This window comes from Empidonax traillii, unplaced genomic scaffold (genome assembly GCF_003031625.1).
Source record: "Empidonax traillii isolate 1590-97213 ecotype Southwest subspecies unplaced genomic scaffold, ASM303162v1 scaffold721:size320634, whole genome shotgun sequence".
NCBI classification, from domain to species: domain Eukaryota; kingdom Metazoa; phylum Chordata; class Aves; order Passeriformes; family Tyrannidae; genus Empidonax; species Empidonax traillii.
In genome coordinates this window covers 8,321-9,994 of record NW_020955914.1, presented here as the reverse complement: position 1 = coordinate 9,994, position 1,674 = coordinate 8,321, and the positions used below count along the sequence as shown (strand labels likewise).

General features: G+C 43.5%; 1 protein-coding gene across 1 annotated transcript in view; it reads right to left on the bottom strand.

Moving 5' to 3' along the window:
* LOC114066018 (kinesin-like protein KIF26B) overlaps window positions 1-1,278 on the bottom strand; it is a gene marked incomplete at its 5' end in the record, with an annotated part of 6,991 nt that extends 5,713 nt beyond the window's left edge. Inside the window, one exon of the mRNA XM_027900394.1 lies at window positions 1,076-1,278. Coding sequence (XP_027756195.1) covers window positions 1,076-1,278 — 203 coding nt within the window. The remainder of the gene's footprint in view (window positions 1-1,075) is intronic.
* Window positions 1,279-1,674: the final 396 nt, after the last annotated feature.

Here is a 1,674-nt window from a genome sequence, read left to right as displayed (position 1 = left end):
GATTCTCTGCTGGCGATGCTCCAGGATTTTCAGCTTGGCATTGAAACATATCACCTCCTGCCAACCAGGAAAAAGAAGCAGGGAAGGAATAGATGAAGAAGAGAAGAAATACTCAGATCCATTCAGTGAAATGATTTTCCAATCAATAATACTGACAATGAACCATTTATTCTGGAAGCATATGAATCACTGCATGAAATCTATCATCTTTTTTATTTTTATTGCTTTTGTTTGGTTTTGATGTTTTCCATCAGTGAGTTTTGGAGACTTTGCAATGGTAGTTAATAATAAACCATAACAATTAATAATAGGCAGCATCTTGAAATTAGGTTAACTGCAGTAAAATATTTCTGATTTTTGTCACCCAAGTTTGGCTAAGAAAACCTATGCTCTTGGGAGAAAAAAATCCATTGCTTGCTGTATTAAAAGCCTAAATACACCCCTGTGCTTGGCACATAAGAAATGCAGTAGTCATATTTTAAAATAGAAAACTGGTAGCAATATCAAATTTAAAATATCCTTAAACAAAGGCAATGTGTTAAGAAAAGCTCTAGCAATCCACAATCTTTAATAAAAATGATATATTTTCTGTAAAGATATGGAACACAGTGACAGCACGGGGTGCAGTGCTGTCTGCAGACAAGAAGCCTGGCCTCGTGTGACTTTTGAGAGGTGCCAGCCACCAAGACGCGAAGCAAGTGACTGCACACTGAGGGCACACCCTCGCCAGCATGGAAGCAATTCCAGTAATAGATCTATCCTCCTTCAAGCCTGTGTGAAGGTCTCAACATTATTCCACTTTTTTCTCTATAAACAAATCTGCTGTGTGGGTGAAGTGCAGTGGAAAACCCACTGCAGAAGGTTTCTCCAAACAAAATAATATCAGAGAACAACATCACAAACTGCCTTAACAAGTGATAAGAGGTAGGAAGAAAAAATACCTTAAAATAATAATAAAGCCTATATCCACAGTTACTCTAAAATACTCAACTTCAGATACTCCTCCTAGTCTTCCATATCAAGAGCAGACTTTTAAAATTTACACACTCCGGGAGATTACACAGATTGCACTCACCTTGCTGTCCCCACCTCGCCGTCGTTGGAGCCTCTCCACATCATCTATCTCATAGACTTTGATCTCAAAGGGTTCCCCCAGGCCCCTCTGCCCACTTCGCAGTGGCCCATCCACCCAGCGGACCCCAGGGCTGTTGGCAGGCTTCCTTGCTGGGGAAGAGGTATCCAGTGACAAAGCTGGAATAAGCCTCCGTCTCTGTGAACCTGCGAATGCAGAAAGTGCCACTGCACATTAGCAGAGTTACTGCCTCTCCTTCCTGCCCCATCTGCAGAGAAATCTACAAATTATATATATTTGGCCTTTCTGCGCACAGAAGAAAATGGAGGGAAAACCCAGGGGAACCATGGGAGCTGTAATGAATTAATTAATGGCCAGTCTCTTCGCGAACGAAGAACCGGGGAAGGTCTTTACACCTTCCAGCCTGCGCATTGGATTTTTTAGGTGAGACACAGTGTGCGCGGAACTGAGCCCACCCTTTAATCCTGAGGTTCATCTGCCGGGGCCAAGCACACTTGGACGGTGGCAGCGAGGTCCTCAGGACGTAGATGGATTGCCTTACAGGGCTAGCGAGCTCCATCTGCCCGGGGAGTGTCCTAACC